The following is a 21509-nucleotide window of genomic DNA, read 5'->3' as shown; positions in this document are numbered from 1 at the left end:
TGGGCCTGCTAACGTATTGATTATGCTAAGAGCCTGTAAATAGATTGGTGCCCGAGTTTGGTAGTTGTGTAGTGTGGACGAGCAGTCAAAAGCAGACGTCCTGTGTGCCTTCTAAGCCTTATTTCTTTGTTCTGGGTGTTTGGGGAAAATCTAAACTGCATTCAGGATGACTTTTACAATTTGCGAAAAGTTGAAGAAAAGTTTCAGAAGCTTCGTCAGTCTTCTGTGAAACAACTTGAGGCACCAAGGTAAGGTACATATGTTTAGGTTTTTCTCATGACCCTGAAAACACCTCTGTGCTTAGTTCTACAGCCCCGAGTTTGTGCAAACATGTTAAACTGAGAGGGAGCATTCTGGCTCGCCTAACTTTCTCACACTTTAGTATTTTTTTACTGTGTTATTGCTCTGTTTTTACTTTTCATTTGGTGTATTTTAAGTGATATAATGTGTGTAGCTGATTACACTTTGTATTTAGATTATATGACCAACTGATTTTGGATAGTGGGTGCAGGCTGTATTTTGTCTGTCTGAACAACAGCAGTACGATGAGAGATTCAGTAGAAATTTTCTGTGCCTGTTAAATGTATTTTAGTAAATACACAATTATGTTGCTTGTCAGCTGCTCAAGCCTTGGCCTAATCAGAACTCAGATTAGGTTTTATTATATTGTACTTGTGATTCTTTTTTATTTACTTTTATTGGCTCATCTTTGAAGTCAAATATGACGGCAGTAAAATAGCTTTTTATTAGGAGCGAAACTCTTTTATTTATGAAAGGAGATCAGATCCTGTACTTCTGCAGGACTGCTGAATACCCCCGTGTGGGCTCTGGGTGGGGACAACAATCCTACTGTCATGAAGCTTTGTGCGCAGGTATAGAACAGGTAAAAGAACAGAAGAGTGAACTCAATAGGCTGTTTGGAATAGAAATAGGTGTGTAAACACTGAAAACAGATTGTTACACAGCAGTTTCAGATGCAAAAGCAATTGAACAGCATGGCTGTTTCCAGCTTCCTCTTCGATGGGGACACTGCAGTAATCGAAGTTTACAGGACTTAAGCATGGGCAGACACAAAGGAGAAAATGAGGAAGACCAGGCTTCAGGAAGTATTTTAATTCTGGATGGAAGATGGTGCACTACTAGCAGGGTAGATCTGCTTTTTACCTTTGATACTGCCACAGGACAAGCTCTGAGAAGTAACAACAACAACAAAAAGTGAGTTCACTGTAGACAATATTGAGAGCCAAAATACATGAATAGAAATTAACTGTTAAATCTTGTTTGTCATGAACGACGTCGGTGTCTGTATTCTAGCAATTGCGTGGTGCAAACAAAACAGGTTTTGTGATTCAATTAACAGTTCCGCTTTATTAATTTTGCTTGTTGTTTTTAAAGTAATGACAACATGGTATCATTGACAACAACAGAAACAACATGGAACCACTTTATCCAGTAAAAAGTAGAATTTTGGAACCATCATGAAGCCCTTTTTAGAGGAAGATTACACTTTCTTTAATGAGCAATGCATAACTGATTTGTAGATTTGAATTAGCTCATATGTTTTTCTCACAGACGGTCAAGCGTACTGTCACTCTACAAAAGCACTGGTTTCCTTTTTATGTTGTATTTCAATGAATTATGCTCTCCCTTTCTCAAGACAAAATCAAAGCACTTTGAGCTGTAATAGAGCAGAAAGGGAGCGAGTTCTGTTTCTCACCATATATAGTTCTTATTATCAGTCTGTAATTCCTTTTAAATGGTCATTTTAAAACTGTTTACTTACTAAACTACTAAAAAGATGTTTTTATTCTGAGGTGATCAAAATTCCATGCAAGTTGTATCAGTTCAATGGTGTGAAAACAGTAGCCTGATTGTGTGGTAAGAGGCAATTCGATAGGTGAGTTACGTAACTTTGTAGTGCAGATAGTGTATTTTTGTAAGTGAATGTTGTAGCGGCAATGCTTGTTAATAAGACGGAATTAAGTGTTTCTGTGCTTTCCCAAATGAGGCCTCATCTCTCCCTTCATCTCTGTGGTGCAGCCACAGAGAAACTATTCATGCAGGCTGATTTAAAGATGTTTTCTTTTGATAAGGGACAGCTCCCAAATGGGGATGCACTTAGCTAAGCCTGGCTATCATGATCAATGGTCATCCATTGGCGCCTATCTGTCTAGGGAGTGCCAGTTGGACATCTGGACTGCATTCCTAAGTGTCAGGACTAAGTGACTCATATCTCACCTTGATCAACCAATCAGGGACCGGTAGGGCCGAGTAATCCACGTGGCTCTCTGATGCCCATGGAACTTTCAGTCAATGAACGAGCTGAAGTTCCTCCAGGTAAAAACAGGCAACACAGAGGGCCTGAGAGACTATTGTGGACTTTTCTAAAGGGAATTCAAAGGAGAATTCCAGGGCAGGACGGCCCAGGAGCAGAAGGCTCCCAAGGGCAGGACATTCTCGTAGCGCGCCTCCTGACCATCCTGAGACTCAGCCCGGACAACCACGGAATGGCCAGTGTGTCCGAGTGCCAGAACTTTCCTTTGTTCTAAGAGTCTAGAGCGGAGGTTGCCAGAGAGTAACCAGAGGATCCACCCGAGGTTAGCATCAGTAGCAGGCCTCATGAACAGGTCCGAACTGTGGACAGCTGCATCACTATTCAGAACTAGCGCTTCATCAGGAACGAACCGGTCTTCTTCCTGACCTGCTGGGACCCACAGTCATCTTTTCTCCTGTGCACAAACTGTGCTAGTTAAAGCCAACACTAACTAGCCGGTCAGTGAGCATCAGCGGCGCACCGTCGCAAGCCGCACAGCACAGCCTGGCACGGAGCCAGAGAGCGCGGATTGGACAGCAACAGCCTGCAACTGTTTCTTTGTGCCCGCAGGAGATCTGAATCCCCAAAGATTGGATGAGTATTCAACTTCAATGCATTACAGCTCGAGAATTCAATTGTTATCCCAACCAGTTGATATCAATTTAATTCCTAAGAGTTATGTACTTGTTTTGAGTATCTAATGTAGAAGTTGTAACCAAGTTCATTAACGAAACGGTCTAAATGAATGATATACTGAACGTATGTCCTCTTGATATATGTAACTCTTTGTAACTGACTGAATATATACCTTTTGTATTCTGATAACCCTCCCGATAAGATCTGTTAGGTTTATATGCATATTCTATGTATTAATAAATGTATCCTCGTGTATTAGTACCTGTGTGTGTGCGTTGTTTGAGTTATATCGCATGGTTGGATTCTAAGGCCATCAAAAGAATCATTTTGTGATTTACTGCTACAATTAATAATTGTCCCAGTAAATGCCCAAACCCTACAGAACTGGTGCCTTCAGAGAGCACACACTACAATGTAATGAAGGAGTATTTGTGTTGTTTGTATGCTTATTCCATTGAAGTAAGACAAAAGGCCAGTGAGATAATGGATTATCAATAGAGCAACAATAATGCCACCAGCTGGTGGAATTTGAAAAAAAAGCATTTTATTAATACAGACTGTAGTAAAATATCTCTGTCTATGTGTTGTTGTTGTTGTTGAGTTCTTTTATCTTGTTTCAGAAGACAGCCAGTCTAAAGTATTTCATGTGTCGATTAAAACTGAAAAAGCTTTTGGTTTACTTTCAGACAGAAAGTTACTTTTGTGTAACTTGAGGCAGCATTGTTGTCTGTGTTCTAGACAGCTGGGTTGCAGTGTTTCACTTGGGAGCAGAGGGGCAGTCTGTTAATTAGTCTTTATTTTATAAAACAACTTTTAGATTAAAAAATGTTGGTAAAAACAAAAGCTGGCAGCGCTGGGGCCCTGGGTTCAGTTCCAGATAACAGGTACTATCAGGGTGGAGTTTGCATGTTCTCCCCAGGTTTCCTCCAGCTGCTCTGTTTGTTCCCCATAGTCCAAAGACATACTGCGAGGTTAACTAGATTCTGGGACAATTGGTCCTGGTGTCAGTGTGTGTGTGTTTCTGTCTGTGTACAGTATAACCTGTGATGGACTGGTGTCCCATCCAGGGTGTGTCCTGCCGTGCGCCTGTTGCTTGTCAGGACAGGCTCCAGCTCCCCCATGACCCTCTACTGGGAAAAACCACTTAGAAGATGAATGTATGGTGAAACAATAATGTCAGGACTTAAAACAAATGCATAAAACCATACAAATCTAGGTTTAAAAACATGAGCTGCAGAATTGTGGACGTACTGAAGTTTAGCTCCAGCAGGGAGGACAGGACAGTATGCAATGGTTGGATTTTTGGGGGGTGGGGGGGGGTGGTTTTTATCCGATGCCTAACATCGGCAGTACGAGTTGTGTACTTGGAAATGAACCTCAGTTCATCTAAGAATATGGCCAGGTATAGAGCCCGAGGGAACTCCAGTGGAGAACTGCCTGCTAATATGTCTGACCCCCATAGAGACGATCCCAGAAAGGCAAGACTCTCACCAAGTGCAGCCTTGTAGAACCAGAGATGTCCAGTAATCCTCCACACAGCTCGCAGTGTCCCCTGACCTCCCAAGGCCAGACATAGCGACCAGTCTGCTTTGTGGTTTCCATCTGCTGCTGAAGCGAACGGGTTAGTGCTGTCGCAACCGCATCGAGGAAGCATGCCCAATGTGTTTCCCGAACTTTATCTTCCTGGGAAAGACGGCTCACGTCTCTGTCCAGATCAAAGGCTGAAAGTTAAATCTGTGGGGTGGACAGCGTCTGGTCTCGTGCAGTAAGTGTGCAGAACCGTCTTTATCGATTGCCGAACACAAGAGCATCAATTGTTCTGATGGGTCACGCACGAGTGAGTCCAGCCCCAGAGACAAACGGGCGAGTCTGATGTTAGTGAAATTGTCGTCTGTTGACGGCGCCTAGTCTCGTATCAGAAAGGCGTGCTGTTCACAGCTGTTGCTCAATGGATTACCGACATCTTGCCTATAAGTGTGGAATTTAGGGATTTCAGCAGGGTTTCCCATCGCCAGGATCTCTAACAGAAGGGATTCATAGGCTGTCAGGCACTCTTTGAACTTCTATACGGTCCGCATCTTGAGGCTTACTTGAATGTGTTTGTCAAGGGTTCTAAATCGCCATCTATCAGAAACACCAGAAGCGAAGGATAAGATCCCACATCTATGAGTGTTTCTACCAAACTGTTCATAGAAGAGACAGCTGAGCTTTTTTAACTGTCCTATCTTGCAGTTTTTGGTGAATAAATTTGGTCAGAGTGTTTACGTGAGTATGTTTCTTTTCTTTTCTCGTAGCAAAAACACAAGCTTGGCAACCTTCACTATGTGTTTCTGTAACAGCTCATGCCACTAAGCCCCCTTACCTCTATCTGATTAATCTTCATGAGTGCCACCTTATTAACGTAAATGCTGTGGAGCAACAGTGAAAACACAGCAGAACAGGTTCAGAACACTACAATATTGTTTCGTGGGACAGTTACAAGCACTGTGCTGTAGCTTTGTTAATATCAGAACAGCACATTTTTAAGATTAAGGAGGGATCCATGTTTGTTTTAGCCAATTACTTTAAGTTCCACTTCTTTAACACAGAGTCATTGCATTTGTACTCTAATTATCATATGCAGTGGGTACAGAAAGTCACCACTCCCTTCAAAATGTTCACCTTTTATTGCCCTAAAATCCAGAAAGACGACCAATAAAACCAGACTTTTTCCAGTTTTATTTACAAATTGTACCTTGCAACATCCAAGTGAAAAAAGAAAGCAAAATTAAAAAGCGGAAGAACTGGGTTGGATAAGAGAACACCCCCCTGAGTTAATACTTGCAGGAAGCACCTTTTGCTTGAATTACAGCCTTGAGTCTGTTTGGATACATCTCTGCCGGCTTTGCACACCTAGAGGGAGGAATATTTGCCCGTTCCTCGTTACAGAATTGTTGTAATTACACAACAGGATGCCGTCACCTCCGTGCTTTACTGTAGGAATGGTGTTCTTTGGAACAGACGTACAGATTTGCGTTCCGCCCAAAATTTGATTTTGGTCTCATCTGACCACAGCACCTTTTGCCACTTGGCCACAGAATCTTTAAGATGCTTTTTAGGAAAACATAAATGAGGCTCGATGGCTTCTTGCCACCCTCCTGTACGGGCCAGATTCGTGGAGCGCTTGTGATATTGTTGTCACATGCACACCAGTAGTTCAGGTGGGGAGCTGTGTCAGCATGCGTAGGCTGCAAAGGAACAAGTAGTAGGTTTATTCCCAGCTGAAAAGAGAAGAAAGAAAACACAACGTTTCAGCTGTGGAGCCTTCTTCAGGTGTGTCTTTCTTCTCTTTTTAGCAGGGAATAAACCTATTGCTTGTCTATCACAATGACTAGTCTTGGCCATAAAGGCCTACAGCTCGGTCAAGGTTGCCAGCAGCCTCTTGGTAGCCTCTCTGGTCCGTCTCCCTCTTGCTCGGTCCTCCAGTTTGGGGGGTCAGTCTGATCTAGGGAAGTTCTGGGTGGTGCCACACGCCTTCCACTTCTTAATGATGCTCTTGACTGTGCTCCATGGGTCACCTCAAGCCCTTGATCTCTTTTTATACCTGTCTCCTGACTTGTGTCTTTCCACAACTTCATCTCGAAGCTCTTGTGGAAGCACCTTTCGGCCCACAGTGGAATCTTTGCTTTGAAATGCACTTCCAAGCAGTGGAATCCTCCAGAAACAGCTGCTTCTATTCTGAACTAATCAAAATCACCACAGCTGATCACAGCTGGGAGCCAATTAGTCTGTTGTGTGATCTGTAAGGTGATTGGTAATACCTGAGCAAGTTTACAAATCCAATTCAATTCAACTTTATTGTCATTAAACTTACACAGGTGCATAGTATAATGAAAAGTGTTTCTCATGAGTCACTCAGGTGCAGTATATAAATAGGACAGAAGATAAGACAATAGACAGTAACACAACAGCAATAACAGTAACGTGTAATAACATAACATAAATAACGTAATCAAGTGATCAAAACTGTGCAAAATTCCGCAAACAGAGAAAATATAACTGGACAAAAACAGTGCAGGGTAATTCTTGGAACAGTGCAAAAATAGTATGGTTAAAATAGTATGGTTAATTAATAAATATTACTGCAATTGTAGTGCAAATGCAATTGTAAATGCATTAAGCTGAAAGTCCCCCCCGATGCTGATAAGATGCTGCGAGAGAGATGTTTTCTGCTGGAGCTCCTTGCTGTTCTGCTTCCCTGCAGCCACTGAAGTGTTTCTTGGTGGTCAAGGATTCTGGGGCTGGTGAATCACCACCTGGGAGCACTGCCTGTCACTGGAGGTTGCAGTTTCCATTTAGACGCTGTTCACATCTCCACAGAGTTTCTCTTTTTTTCCCCTCTATCCTCTTCCACTGTACAGTATTAACATCAGGTGCCAATAAATAATGTTGAATGCTCACACATCGATCCTCATCACTAGAATCATGCTTAGCAATATCAAGCTTATATATATATAAACACACATTTGTCCGAATCTCAGCCTTAACTCTCAAACATAACATACATGGGTTGGCCCTTTATGTGGTCTTCTTGATAATCACGTTTTGAGAGTTTTGATTTGACTTTGGAATCCAACACACAGTCAAAGTCTGCTGTTACAGAAGAGAATCACAGGAGAACAGATATTATTAGTGACCACGGAGACCGTGGATGACTGGGTTGTGTTTTTGTTTTATTTTCAGCTGTTATTGACTAATTTCATAAACTTTCAAGTGCTGCATTTAAACCTTGTGTACAAATAGAAAAATGTACGTCTTAACATACAATTAAACCATTTTCATGTGCAGTTTCGTTTTCATGTCTGAAAACTAAATCAGATTTTTTTCATTGCATTAAAAATTTGTAGCATTTTGGCCTTGAGACCTATGGCAAAAGGGAGTATTATGTACTGAGCACCAGAAAAACATTATGTATATTTTCTTTAGAGAAATGTAGTTTTTGGAAGTTGATTTTTTTGGGTGTCATGTTGATTAATTGATCCTTCATGACTGACTGTTAAGCACTGGAGGGACTGAGACTGTGACAGAGGCACTAAATCACCCTGTGAGGTTAGTGAGAGGGGCTTTGTGAGAAAGCCGCCTAGTCATTTGAAAAGCCAGCAGAAGGCTGAGGCACAGCTGGTCTGGCTGAGTAATTAGTGGTCACAGGGAGTGAAACTCCATGGGAGGGAAAGGAGTTGGGACAGAGGCTCCGAGTGGAATTAGCCACTCCTCCGGGCTAATAAAGAGGCTTTTGGTCTCTGGGTTGGGCTCTAGTCTGCAGGGAGGGAGAGAGGGAGATCCAGGGAGGAGTTCTCGCGAGCTGGGATGGGATTGATTCCTAGGCCAGTGAGACTCGGTAAGCTAGGGAGGCTGGAGAAAGTACAGCATGGTCTGTGCTGAGGGCTGTCGCAGGTGCAGGACAGGAGAGCGGCGTGGCAGGTCACTGGCTCGGATCGGTGGGAATGGGGAACAGGCTTGGCCAGCTGTAACAGGGCGTTGGCACCTGCAGGAGAGGGGCATCGCTTGGCACAGCTGCAGAGTGTGAGAACACAGCTGTCTTGAGAAAGCTGAGGTGCTGCTGGAAGAGGTGTTAGTGGGACCAATAGGAGGTGCTCATATTAACGCTCCAGTATAGTGACGGGGACGCTATGCTGTAAAAAGGCGGTGTCCTTCGGGCGAGACGTAAAACCAAGGTCCCGATTCTATCTGGTCATTAAAAAGCCCAGAGAGTAGGCTGTTCCTGATGTTTGGGCCAAAACTTCATTAATCAGTTCTCCTCCACACTGATAGCTCATCCAGGTGGGACTGCACACTGAGGGGGGGTGGAGGGGATCCCCATGACCTGTCAATCGCTTTGAGTGGAGTGTCCAGAAAAGCGCTCTATACAGGATCATTATTTTCTGGAGGAAAGACCAGTGGAAGAAAGAAGACTGTACAGTTTGGGTTTGAAAGAAGAAAGACATCATTTAAAAATCTAAATGTTGAGATTGATTAGAGTTAGCATGCCCCTATAAATAATTATATCTTTATTTATTTTGGCTCGAGTGATGAGGTAGTTTTGCATGTTTGTTCTCAGAGCCAGTGAAGATCAAAAAAGGAAACAAATATTCGCCATTTGTCAAGTGACCAAAGCCCTGCTTCCATCGGCAGACCATTGGAGACCGGACGATGCCTGCAGGTGGTCGCTTGTCATCTTGGGTCTTCACACCCAGCAATGTCAGTTTTAGCAGGTTTTGATTTATTAATATGGGATTAAATGTACAATGCAAAATATAAACACAATACTGAGAAAAAGGATCCCATGTTTTTCATCTCTAAATTTATATCTTCTCCCTCCAACACCCCCCCCCCCTCAAGATGATAGTCTATGCCCTATTCCTCATATTCTCCCAATTCATCACACTCAGGAAACTTGGAGAGAAATCAGACTCAATGAGTGAATGACACTGGTGACCAGTGCTATTATGTCATCAGCTGCCACTTTCCAAGAACTTCCAAGTTCCTCCACCGGCATTGCGGACCTGGCAGAGCAAAAGACAGTTCTGAAATCCTCAAATACAAGGTCCTGTTGGCACAGGCAAACACGGTCCCCCTCTGATGGGCCACAGCCTAGATCGATGACGAGATCTGAGTGTAAGGGCCTTGGCAGGAAAGGCCAGCTCCTACTGAACTCAACATGTAGTGACTGATGTTGACCTGACTGCACTGCGCAGTTCCCAGCCCTCCCACGGTGCTACAGCTTATTTGCCAACTTTCCTTTGGGACAACACATCCTCAGCGGTACTGTGCCACTTGCTGTGCTTTTTACTCTCCAGAGCTGAGACCCGTTGAACACTTGTTCTGAGACTTTCTGACGTAGAGACCATTGAACAGGCGTCTACCTGTCCAGGTTCTACAGAAGGAACGGAAGAGTATCATACAAGACAGCACGTGCAGCCAGGTGCAGTTCTTACACTGTGGGTGTAAAGCATGTGTTGTATCTAACGGTTTCCACACATTAGTAGTCTGCCACTTCCACCGAAGGTACCCTGGTGGATCAGTCATTTTGATAGCCGATTTTAAAATGTGTCATGAATTTGCCCATCATTTCTGCTCAGTAATATATCGGTGCACAAAAGATCACACACTGAACACAGTTCTGTCCCACTGTGATTGCTCACTGAACACAGTACTGTCCCACTGTGATTACTCACTCAACACAGTACTGTCGCACTGTGATTACTCACTCAACACTGTACTGTGCCACTGTGATTACTCACTCAACACTGTACTGTGCTACTCTGATCACATTCATATTTTCAGAAGGCCTAGTAAATACACTATCAAATCCTCTCTGTGTGCATCTGATACTTGTTCACAGACCCCTTATAAACTTAATTAAGCAAAGTCTACCTTTTCTTCATCCATGTTGACTCTCCCCTAGGTTCGTATTTCCATATAGGTGATCCTCTAGATCTGATCATTGATTATAGCTATGGAAATGTAATAGAACGCAGACTTATTGGTCTATATTTACTTGATTTCAGTTTTGTATAGATGGGCAGTACAGTAGCCATTTTCCAGTACATAGCTCCCCTCTGCAGTATTTCCCTTAAGGCGTTTTACTTGCACACGTTATTAAAAATGGGAAATAATTCTGTCCTCTTAACATTGTGAAAACAGTGCAATTATAGTGGTGTATATTTTTATTATGCCATGTAGTGATAGTTCCTGCTCTTCTGTTTTAACAACCTGGTAAATAATTGCTGTGCTGTGTTCGCCATGTTGTTGTAGGAATAGACCAGCCTGAGAGCTGTACGGTGTTCCACTCGTGCTTCAGCATCTGTGGTCTGGTGTGCCCAGATCGTATAGTAATACTGAACCCAGGAAGACCCTTGAGGCCAAGGAAATGCTCTTTCCACTGTTTGATGCATCGACATGACTGGAAAACACGATGAAAATATTCAGTCTTGAGCAAGTCAGCTGTAGGAAAGGCCTTGGTTTTAAGCGACCTAGCTTAGATAACGAAGCAAAAAAATCTGACTGGTTTGTCTCCAGCAAAGCTCTCTGCAAACGTTTGCCCTTTGAAAGCAGCTGAAGGTTTTGGGTTGCGTTTTTCAGGCCTTTATAAAGAAAAGACGCAGTAGGTGAAACTGCTGGGCAGTCAAGTGTGGAATGAATGTGGTGGATGGGTAAAGGACCTGAGACCTGGAGTCTTCTGTCCATAAGAGGAGCAGGTACTATAGTCTGAGGGAAAGGGGAATTCAGAATTCTTACCTGTTCAGTTCTCTGCCCATTTTTTGGAGTAGATCTTGAACACAATCCCAAGAACTTCACAGTTCACAGCAAATGGTGTCCTGATGCTCTTCCCGCGGGTCTCGGAGGAGAGGAGGCGGCCGGGAGGAACTCTTGTAGTGGCTCAGTCGAAGGTGCAGCGTGTTCTGAAACTGCCCTCTCAGCCATTCGTGCTGAACACACTACTGTGCCACTCTGATCACACACTGAACACAGTACTGCCCCCCTCTGATGACACGCTGATCACAGTACTGTCCCCCTCCGATGACACGCTGATCACTGTACTGGGCCACAGTGATCAAACAGTGAACACAGCACTGTGCCACTGGGATCATACACCGAACACTGTACTATGCCACTGTGATCACACACCGAACACACTACTGTCCCCCTGGGATCACACACCGAACACACTACTGTCCCCCTGGGATCACACACCGAACACACTACTGTGCCACTGTGATTACTCACTGAACACAGTACTGTCCCCCTCTGATGACAGTACTGTCCCACTGTGACAACACGCTAAACACAGTTCTGTCCCACTGTGTCTGTATGAACCCGTCTCTCTCAGTGCAGTGTTCATGTACTGGAGTGTCCAGTCAGTGTGTCTGTATGAACCCCCCTCTCTCTCAGTGCAGTGTTCATGTACTGGAGTGTCCAGTCAGTGTGTCTGTATGAACCCCTCTCTCTCTCAGTGCAGTGTTCATGTACTGGAGTGTCCAGTCAGTGTGTCTGTATTAACCCCTCTCTCTCAGTGCAGTGTTCATGTACTGGAGTGTCCAGTCAGTGTGTCTGTATGAACCCCTCTCTCTCAGTGCAGTGTTCATGTACTGGAGTGTCCAGTCAGTGTGTGTGTATGAACCCCTCTCTCTCTCAGTGCAGTGTTCATGTACTGGAGTGTCCAGTCAGTGTGTCTGAATGAACCCCTCTCTCTCTCAGTGCAGTGTTCATGTACTGGAGTGTCCAGTAAGTGTGTCTGTATGAACCCCTCTCTCAGTGCAGTGTTAATGTACTGGAGTGTCCAGTCAGTGTGTCTGAATGAACCCCTCTCTCTCTCAGTGCAGTGTTCATGTACTGGAGTGTCCAGTCAGTGTGTCTGAATGAACCCCTCTCTCTCTCAGTGCAGTGTTCATGTACTGGAGTGTCCAGTCAGTGTGTGTGTATGAACCCCTCTCTCTCTCAGTGCAGTGTTCATGTACTGGAGTGTCCAGTCAGTGTGTGTGTATGAACCCCCCTCTCTCTCAGTGCAGTGTTCATGTACTGGAGTGTCCAGTCAGTGTGTCTGTATGAACCCCTCTCTCTCTCTGTGTGTTTCTCGCGAGACTAAGTGAGTGAGTGGGCGGATCTTCGGTGGGTTTGATCGTGTGGCGGTGTTTCTTCACTGGTTTTGTGTTTTTCTGTCTTTTTTGGGGAAAAGCGGGGTTTATTTTACTCGACGCCACGGTGTGAAAATCTCCCCTGCTGAGTTCTGTCCGCTTGAGAGGTGCGTTCTTGTGGTCGGGGAGGTCGTGGGCTGCAGGAACCTCAGGTCCGCTTCCCGCATGAGTGGAGGGATAGTCATTTTCCTGCAGTCTACCGATCTGGCAAACACCCTGGTGGAGAAGGGAGTCGTCCTGGATGGCACCTTCAGCCCGGTCCTGCCTCTCGCGTCCCCGGCTCGAAAGATCACCTTCTCCAACGTGCCTCTGTTCATGAGGAACGAGCTGCTGGAGAGGGAGCTGTCCCGGTACGGACAGATGGTCTCTCCGATCAGGACAGGTCTACGTCATCTTAAAAAACCCCACAGAAGAGATCAATGTGGCCCTTAAATTTCGGATTGACAGCTGTGACTACGTTGTATTCGTGACATCGGAAGTGCTTCAGGTGCGGGAGCGAGGGGCATGTGGTGAAGAACTGCCCGGAGATGGAGGACGAGGAGGCTGGAGGGAGCGGAGCAGCGCAGGGAGGCAGCGGTGGAGTGGGCGTGTGACACGCTGGGACTAAACTCACGGCAGTGTGTAGACAGGTATCTTAGTCAGCTAGCTGGTGTTGGGGGGAAATGTCTGTACTGACTAGTCGTAACATCTAGACACCAGGCCCAGCTGTCCGCGCTCCCTGACACTCCCTGGAGGGCTCGTCTGGGAGTGCTGGATGACGTCCGGCCTGCCTGGGGTAGCCTCTACAGATCTCCCCTCAACAAGAGGGCTGGTGATCTGCAATGGAGGGTCCTGCACACCATCCTGGGGGTCAACTCGTTTGTGTCGGTTCTGGACCCGGCGGTGTCTGACGCCTGTCCCTTCTGCGCTCAGAGGGAGACGGTGTTCCACTGCTACAGCGCCTGCCCCCGCCTGTCGCCCATGTTTGCCATACTGATCTGGCTCTTCACCAACCTTGGCCTGGCCTTCAACGATGTTATTTTCGTGTTTGGGGTGGGTCATACAAAAAAACGGAAAAACTCAGACCCTCCTCGCTAATTTTCTGCTGGGCCAGGCCAAACTCGCCATCTACAAAACTCGAAAAAATAAGATCTCTGGTTCCGGGTCTGTAGACTTGGTGAGGATGTTTGAAGGGTTGGTGAAGAGCAGGATATCGTTAGAATTTTTGTTTGATAAATCTCGTAATGACCTCGGAACCCCATGTGTCTGTGTCCCCAGGGGAAGTTCACCACGGCCAGCGATGTGGGCGTTCGGGGTGTGTGTGTGTGGGTGTGTGTGTGTGTGTGTGGGTGTGTGTGTGTGTGTGTGTGGGTGTGGAGGGGTGACACCATGTGTCTGTGTCCCCAGGGGAAGTTCACCACGGCCAGCGATGTGTGGGTGTTCAGGGTGACCCTCTAGGAGATGCTGAGGCTGTGTAAGGAGCAGCCCTACGCCTCCATGACAGACGAGCTGGTGATCGAGAACGCTGGAGAGTTCTTCAGAGACCGGGGCAAGCAGGTAACAGCCACACCTGTCCAGGAGTACCTGTACCTGTCTCTCTCTCATGTCCTGCAGGCTGACCTGTCTCTCTCTGGTTCCAGGTGTACCTGTCGTACAGACTCACCCGTCTCTCTCCTATCTCCTGTCCTGCAGGCTCACCCGTCTCTCTCCTGTCTCCTGTCCTGCAGGCTCACCCATCTCTCTGCTCTCTCCTGTCCCCAGGTGTACCTGTCCCGGCCGGAGGTGTGTCCGCAGGGCCTGTACGAGCTGATGCTGAGCTGCTGGAGCCGGGAGTCCAGGGAGCGGCCGTCCTTCCCAGCAATCCAGCGCTTCCTGCTGGAGGACGCCATGAACATCGTGCAGCAGGAGCGGCTGAGCCTCTTGTGCGCCCCCTGGTGGCGTTCAATTCACTGTGACTGTCCCTGCTCAGTATCTCCATGTGATCGATCGCTCCTGATCCATTCACTGTGACTGGTCCAGGTCAGTACACTGTCCAGTCCTGTTAGACCAGGAGAACAGGTAACGGCTCCTCGTCTCTGCCCCCCGGTGTGCAGGAGAGACGCAACGTATTTTTTTCCTTCTTCGCCGACTACTAATGTTGTACATAGCGTACGGGACAGATTGTTACACTAATATATGGAGACGTTGGTGCGTTCCCCGTTTGCGGTCCTCGCGCCGCCTCTGGGCGGCGCCGGCGTGTCAAAGGCTCTCGGGTTCGTCTGGTTCTTGTCGTGAATCTTTTTGTAGAAGTTTTAATAAAGTAACATTTTCAGATAACTGGGTGTCCTGTTCTGCTTTCTGCACCCCGAGTGATCGACTGCCCCTGCTGCTGCCTGGAAGTCATCAGTTAAAGGGTATCTGCTTCAACAACAGGGCTGTGCGGCTTGTTCCCCACCCCCGCACCTCTGTGTACAGTAGAGCCTCCTGTCCTGACTGGGGGAGCTCACCCAGCTGTGTCTGGAGAGAAGCCAGGGTATCAGCTTGTTCCCCCCTCCCACCCCTCTCTGTGTACAGCAGTGCCTCCGGTATCAGCTTCAACACTGGCTGGGTACAGAGAAGGGAGAGCTGGCGAGGAGCGTGGCTCTAATTCCTATGGGAATTTATGAGAGACTTGTTTTCTATCTTCTGTGAGAGAGCACAATCACTAGGCATCTAAAACTGTACAACTCCAAGGTTTAGAAAACGTTTTTACAGAAGCTATCCAGACAGTTTGGGGTCATGCGTTCGTTTGACCCAGCTGGGGATTCTGTATGACCCTGACAGACACTGATTCCAGGTGAGAGATTCACACTGAGGCGACCCGTCTCCAGCTGTATGACCCTGACAGACACACTGATTCCAGGTGAGAGACTCAGACTCAGAGACTCAAACTCCATCTGGCTCCAGTCTGGTGGCGTGTCGTCCCCTAGCGTTAACCCACAGTGGACACTCCATCTGGCTCCAGTCTGGTGCAGTGTCATCCCCTAGCTTTAACCCACAGTGGAAACTCCATCTGGCTCCAGTCTGGTGCAGTGTCGTCCCCTAGCGTTAACCCACAGTGGACACTCCATCTGGCTCCAGTCTGGTGCAGTGGCGTCCCCTAGCGTTAACCCACAGTGGAAACTCCGACAGGTTCCCATCGCTCTGGCCGGCATTTGTTTTTCATCCTCGTTGTTTCAGTCGTGACAAAAGGACCAGAAGAACTGGACGCTTGCACTGAAGCCCGATCCCACTGAAACTGCTCCGAGTTCCTCATTCTTATCACTCGCTATTAAATCCCGCTAGTTAACTCCATGTGGCTGTTGGGTGCAGCCCTCTGCGTCCCTGGAGCAGCTGGGGTTAAGGGCCTTGCTCAGGGGCCCAACTGAGTCAGATTCCTCTGCCGGCTGCGGGATTTGAACCGGCAACCTTCCAGCCACAGGAGCAGATCCTGAGCCACAGAGCCATCGCTCCGCCCCAGAAGAGGATTGACATTCCCTGACCGGGAATCGAACCCGGGCCGCAGCGGTGAGAGTGCCGAATCCTGACCCCTAGACCACCAGGGACGCTACAGCGACACTTGACCGCACAGCTGAAAGATCACTCCCTGTAGCGCGACAAGCTTGCAAAGCCCCATGAACACCTTTTCTATCTCTTGTCTCCCCGCAAGAATCACATTATAAGACGCCGAGACGCTGCAGAAAGACATCGACGGGCGTCCTCAGCCGAACACAGATTTCCAGATCATTGCGTCCGACTCCACAGAGGACAAGGCGTCTGCTCTTAATGTGGAGGCGAGCTTCAATCTACGACGAGGTCAACATCGGATCTTCCGTTTACCTCTTCGAAAGGGAGGCTCTGGCCAGCAAGCACTTCGAGCTGCCTTCCCAGCCAGGGGTACCGGCCATGCTGACAACTCTGCAAGACTCCGTCCAGCTGGCGAGATAGTGAGGTATCGGGTATCTGAGATGACGATGTGGGAGTACGAAGTGGTCAAGGTCATGAAAACAGTCAAAGAACTCAAGGACAACTTTGTGAAGGCTTCCGGCAAGTTCATGTCGCCGAAGGAGATGCTCGAGAAAAACAAAATTTACTTCGAGACGATCGAGGACCGGATCATGCAGCTGATCAGGCTGTCCTCCAACTGCCTGGCGTGGCTGGAAAAGATCGCCCTGAAGCCCAACGCTCTGTCCACGGCTGCCTACATCGAGCTGCTCATCCGCAACGAGAAAGAGGAGGCCCGCATCGCCGAGCTGCGCAAGATGAAACAGCACGTTCCACACCGCCCGAGAACTCCTGCAGGACACTGAACACGTTCCATACCGCCCGAGAACTCCTGCAGGACACTGAACACGTTCCATACCGCCCGACAACTCCTGCAGGACACTGAACACGTTCCACACCGCCCGACAACTCCTGCAGGACACTGAACACGTTCCACACCGCCCGACAACTCCTGCAGGACACTGAACACGTTCCACACCGCCCGACAACTCCATCTTGCGTTAAATCTCGAGTAAACCAAAACACAGAATAATGTTCGGGTTTCGTAAAATAACTGTTCCTAAAAGTTAAACTGAAATAAAATAACTTAGTTCTACTCAATCCCTTAGTTTTAAAATCTACAAAAATCATTTTAAATTCTCTAAATTCAAAGCTTTCCTTTCACCAGACCTCTAGCCAGACTGATGTTGGCCTCTCTCTCATGCTGTCGGGATAAAGCTGCCTTTCAAATCAATCGGCATCCTGCTGCGACAGATGATTTAATGTCCAAAGGGGAAAGTGTGGTTATAGATTATAAAGACTGCAGGACACCTCAGGGTTTGCAGACACAACGGTCAGACGACAGAAGGCAGTGCTGCCTTTCCTGACCACATCTCCTTAGCAGAAGATCTGAACACAGATCAAACGCTTCTAAGGAACAGTTCTCAACACGTCAGTGTGAATTTCAAATCGCATTTCAATGTTTCTTGTCTGGCTTCTGTACATCGCAGATCCATACGCCGGTGAAAAATGAAAAATACCTTTCCTCTGAGTGACCTGTCGTGCTCTATTTCTGGGTGACCTTGGACATCATCCATCTGTAACGAACGGTGTTGACTTCTGACGATTCTTGTGCACTCTCACAAGACAGAGGCTCCGGATCCAGGAACGCCTGAGGGGCGACGGAGAGGAATCCACTGTCACACACAGCAGTGACACAGGCACACGCAGTCACATGGGGACACCACAAGGGAACTCACAGCAGATGATCACTCAACGGCATCGCAGCCGAAACACGGGGTCGAGCCCAGAGAATTTCACAAGGCACTCAAAGCCAATCAATCACTCTCTTTTCTTGAGATCATGTTAATGGAGGTTCCAGGAGAGAACATCAGAGCAGGAACAGGATACCCCCGTCCCCACAGTGTGACTGTTCCCGCCAGAGCCCACAGACCACACTCATTCCCCAGCACAAGTCCTGGACTGGAAGACAAGAACCGGGGCAAACCAGTAAGTTACTGCTGATCACTACTTAATAAACTTCAAGGTTTAACGGACAACCTGCAGATCTCCTGTTTTCAGTTTTTATATCGTTTTTGTGAGTCACACATCCAGAACACCCTTTCATAACGCATCTGTACACCCTGTTCTTGCATTTCTTTGGTTTAGTTTCTGCTCACTTCCCCTGGAGTGAAACACGCCTCCGAAATAAGTGTTTATAAAACTTTCATTTCTCTTTACCTGAACCCAAATAAACCTTCAAGAATACATCATCATACAGAGCTTCAGCACAGCGTATTTCCTGTCACTTATTTTTATACCATATTACTGTATTTGATGTGTCATCTAAACCGAAGCAAACCTCGAAAACACGTCTTTACAACATTGTTTGTCAATTTTAGCAGTGGTGATGCAAACCTCCAATATAGACGGTTTGAAAACGTCGTCTCTGTTCAGCGGAAGTGCAGCAAATGTGTGAATCGGTTTTTAGTTCATTTATTGATCAAACTGTTTCTATCAGCCCTGGATCTGACATGAGCCGCAGCGAAACCGGAGCCACTTCGACACACCGGTATCCTACAATTTCATTAAAAAAACACTTGATATTTACTTCAGAAGGAGGAAATACAAATATCAGCTAAACAAGCCGGCTAGTCAAAGAAACAGCACATTTAAACCAACAAAACTACAATTTCACTCAAAATGTCAGACGCCAACTGAAATTAAAGTGGCCTTCGAGATCAGTTCAGTGAGCTCAATAATAAACTTTTACACCAACAGACCCACAATTTCACCACAAACACATGGAGCTTGTGTCTGTGAAGGTGAAGTGTGAGACGATTCTGTCATCAGGAGGGAGGGCCACAGCAGTACAGCAGAGAGAGCCATCACTGTTACCCACATACTCTCACACCGGTCCCATGTAGAACTGCTGTATTAAACTGTCTGGTGAAGAGACGCGTCTGAGACTTCTCATGATCAGGACAGGTCACGGTAAACATGCAGAAAGTGATGGTGAATTCTCGTTTCGCCTTTCTCTTATTTACTCGTTGTCAAACATGCCAGTCTGTGTTATTGTGCGTTTTGAAAAGTGGTTGTCGATTTCTTTAAATGTTTCATACAAAAATGCTATTTGGAGAGTAACTAATTAGATATTCCCCTTGACTGAGGATGTGTACAGTCATCCATCAGGACTGGTACATTTAAAAATGACAGGAGAGAGCGCCACCTACAGGCGAAAGGCCACATCACAGCAGCAACATGTGAACAATAAGACTTTTACACCCAAAAACCACAATATCTCCACAACCCCATAAGCACAATGATAAAAAGACTTTTACACAATTTCACCACAAACCCTCCCTGAGCACAATCATAAAGAGACTTTTACACAATTTCACCACAAACCCCCCGAGCACAATTATAAGACACTTTCACACAACTTTACCTTAAACACCCCGAGCACAATGATAAACAGATACTTTTACACAATTTCACCACATTCCCCCCGAGCACAATAATAAAAATACAGTTTTATACAATTTCACCACAAACCCCCAGAGCACAATGAAAAGACACTTTTACACAATTTCACCACAAACACCCCGAGCACAATGATAAAAAGACACTTTTACACGATTTCACCTCAAACAGCTCGAGCTCAATAAAGACACTTTTACACAAATTCACCACAAACCCCTGGAGCACAATAATAAACAGACACTTTTACACAATTTCACCTCAAACCCCCCAACCTCAATGATAAAAAGACACTTTTGCACAATTTTATCTTCGACACGCACATCACATTCTCTCCACTGCACATATTTCCATACCTCCTCCCTCCTCATCCAACTTCTCTGGTTCCCTTCTCTCCAGCTTCTCTCTTCTTGACTCAGCATCCCTCAACAAACTAGTTACACGCATGAAACCCACCACATCTATTTTAGATCCCATTCCCACCACTTTATTCCAGTCCTGTTCTTCTCTCTGTCTCATTGTCCTCAATATTATACATGAATCCATGAGCACTGGTGTTGTACCAACGGTCCTCAAAACTGCTGCCATTACCCCTGTGCCAAAAAAGCCTAACATGGCTCTCGACAAACTTAATTTTCACCCCATCTCCAACTGACCCTTTCTTCCTAAAAGTCTAGAACGTGCTGTCACACTCCAGTTACATCACCACCGATCATCTAATAGCTTCTGATTCTGGTTCCCTCCCTATACTCATCCTTCTTGATCTCAGTGCCGCTTCTGACACTGTTGACCATGACATCTTACTTTCTCGATCTGAGACTGTTTGGAGTTTCTGACACTGCCCTCAAATGGTTCAAATCTTACCTCACCGATTGCTGTCACTTTGTCTCTCTCAATGGGTACAGGTCTGAAATTGGTCTTGTCAAGTCTGGTGTTCCTCAGGGCTCAATACGGAGCCCCTTGCTCTTCAGCATTTACATGTTCCTACTTGGTCAGCTTTTAAGATCACATGGCCTCAGCTTTCATTTTTACGCTGATGATACTCAACTATACATCCATACCAAACCTGACACCGATGTGGCTGTCTCTATTCAATCTAATTGCATCTCCGATGTAAAACGTTAGATGACTCAAAGCGTCCTTCATCTGTCAAGACTGAAGTCATGCTTATTGGCACCCCCCATCAACTTCGTAAAGCCAGTCCTGTAACCCTGTCTGTAGATGGCTCTGTACTTGAGCTTCAATCACAACTGAAAAACCTTGGAGTGATATTCTATTCTGGTTTAACATTTGACCCACATGTGCAGCATATCGTCAAAACATGTTTTTTTCACCTTAGAAATATCGCTAGACTACCCCCTATGCTATCACTAACTGTGGCTGAAAAGCTGATCAACACATTTGTATTCTCTCAAATTGACTACTGTAATGCTCTACTCGCAGGGGTATCAAAATATACTCTGAACAAACTGCAGTCTGTCCAAACCTCAGCAGCCAGAATCCTGACCAGGTCTGGTGCAAGTGACCACATCACTCCTATCCTGGAGACCCTGCACTGGCATCCAGTTAAATTCTGTGTGGACTTTAAAATCCTCACACTCACCTGTAAGGCTCTGCATGGCTTGGCACCTCAGTACCTGTCTGAACTATTATCGCCCTACTCTCTACCTCACAACCTTCGCTCTGCTAATTCTGCTCTCCTTACTGTCCCCCAAGCCCCTCTACACTCTTTGGGTGACAGGGCATTCTCCTGTTCTGCACCCCCACACACTCCCCCACACACTCAGCCACACACTCAGCCACACACTCAGCCACACACTCAGCCACACACACACCCCCACTGCGCCACGCCACACAGCCCCCGGCACACCTCGAGTGAGCGTTCGACCCCCGGACGCCGGAGCGTGGGCGCGGTCTGTCGCCCCCCCCTCGCCGAAAGGCACTGT

The 21509-nt window shown here is 46.5% G+C and overlaps 2 protein-coding genes and 1 non-coding gene across 3 annotated transcripts in view; 2 read left to right on the top strand and 1 right to left on the bottom strand.

The window, feature by feature from the left end:
- The window catches only part of LOC148671925 (GTPase IMAP family member 7-like), a 396318-nt gene that overhangs the window by 170627 nt on the left and 204182 nt on the right, over positions 1–21509 (top strand). The gene's annotated exons all lie outside the window — the stretch shown is intronic.
- Positions 14017–16548, top strand: LOC148671941 (epithelial discoidin domain-containing receptor 1-like). Its single transcript, XM_088631061.1, has 3 exons — positions 14017–14160; positions 14365–14525; positions 16395–16548. Exons 1-3 carry the CDS (start codon positions 14065–14067, stop codon positions 16546–16548), a joined length of 411 nt encoding a protein of 136 aa, XP_088487187.1. The 5' UTR covers positions 14017–14064.
- trnae-cuc (transfer RNA glutamic acid (anticodon CUC)) lies at positions 16095–16166 on the bottom strand. Its single transcript has one exon. It is a non-coding gene; the product is annotated as a tRNA-Glu (tRNA).

The sequence above is a fragment of the Lepisosteus platostomus genome, chromosome 5 (genome assembly GCF_059453375.1).
Source record: "Lepisosteus platostomus isolate fLepPlt1 chromosome 5, fLepPlt1.hap1, whole genome shotgun sequence".
Classification (NCBI taxonomy): domain Eukaryota; kingdom Metazoa; phylum Chordata; class Actinopteri; order Semionotiformes; family Lepisosteidae; genus Lepisosteus; species Lepisosteus platostomus.
The sequence above is the reverse complement of the archived record's forward strand: the minus strand, read 5'-3'. Positions and strand labels throughout refer to the sequence as shown.